Source organism: Colobus angolensis, unplaced genomic scaffold (genome assembly GCF_000951035.1).
Source record: "Colobus angolensis palliatus isolate OR3802 unplaced genomic scaffold, Cang.pa_1.0 Scaffold110, whole genome shotgun sequence".
Taxonomy (NCBI): Eukaryota; Metazoa; Chordata; class Mammalia; order Primates; family Cercopithecidae; genus Colobus; species Colobus angolensis.
The window spans coordinates 2,460,741-2,461,853 of NW_012112031.1; the positions used below are offsets into that span (position 1 = coordinate 2,460,741).

Here is a 1,113-nt window from a genome sequence, read left to right on the forward strand (position 1 = left end):
GCAAGCTCCACCCCCCAGGTTCATGCCATTCTCCTGCCTCAGCCTCCCAAGTAGCTAGGACTACAGGCGCCCACCACCACACCCGGCTAATTTTTTTGTATTTTTAGTAGAGACGGGGTTTCACCATGTTAGCCAGGATGGTCTTAATCTCCTAACCTCGAGATCCACCTGCCTCGGCCTCCCAAAGTGCTGGGATTACAGGCGTGAGCCACCGCGCCCAGCCAGCTGGAGGCCATTATCTTAAGTGAAACAACTGAGACATAGAAAGACAAACACCACATGTTCTTACCTCTAAGTACCAGTTAAGTAATGTGTACACACGGAAGCAAAGTATGGAATGATGGACAAATGAAGACTTGTGGTTGGGGAGTGGGAGACCAGGTGATGGGAGGTTGCTTAATTGTTCCAGTGATAGTTACACTGAAGGCCCTGACTTCACCACAATGCAATATATCAATGTAGCAAAACTGTACTTGTGCCCCATGGATACAAAGAAAAGTAGCTACGTGAGAACAGTAATGACGAAGCCTCACCCCTTGTATGCGAAGCTCTTCCTTCAGAGGCGCCAGGCTGCATTTCTTTCCCAGCATACAGCTATACCATCTAGGGGGAAAAAAAAAATCAGACAAGTAAATACTGTTTATGTGGTTAAAATTTTAAACTAAGCATTATTCAAGTGTATAAGATGAGAACAGTAACAAACAAACACTGAGTAAGGTCACAAGTGAAAAATAACAAGAATTGCATATAAGGTATTTAGACAAAGACCAAATCTAATGATGGAAAACAAGCCCAAGGCAACTTAATAAAATATATATATATATATAAATGCACTTAGCCTCTCCAGTGCTTCAGGGCTATATATTAAATATTTGAGTAAAGCAGTCTCATCTGTCATGCTTACAATGAAGACCGTTTAGCTCTAGGACAGAAATTAGAAAATACAGAACAAAAACATCATACTAAGAGAACTTAAAAGATCCAGCATGAACCTGTATTGTGAGATGTCCTCATCTGTAAGTAATTTAAGGATAATGAGTTTCAACAGATCATGAAATCAATTTGTTCTAGAATAAAAACAAATCCAGAAGAAGGAATGTGGAGAAGTTGGAC

At 40.9% G+C, this 1,113-nt stretch overlaps 1 protein-coding gene across 1 annotated transcript in view; it reads right to left on the bottom strand.

The window, feature by feature from the left end:
• The window catches only part of METTL16 (methyltransferase like 16), a 74,809-nt gene that overhangs the window by 22,707 nt on the left and 50,989 nt on the right, over positions 1–1,113 (bottom strand). The window contains exon 6 of the mRNA XM_011956381.1: positions 534–603. Coding sequence (XP_011811771.1) covers positions 534–603 — 70 coding nt within the window. The remainder of the gene's footprint in view (positions 1–533; positions 604–1,113) is intronic.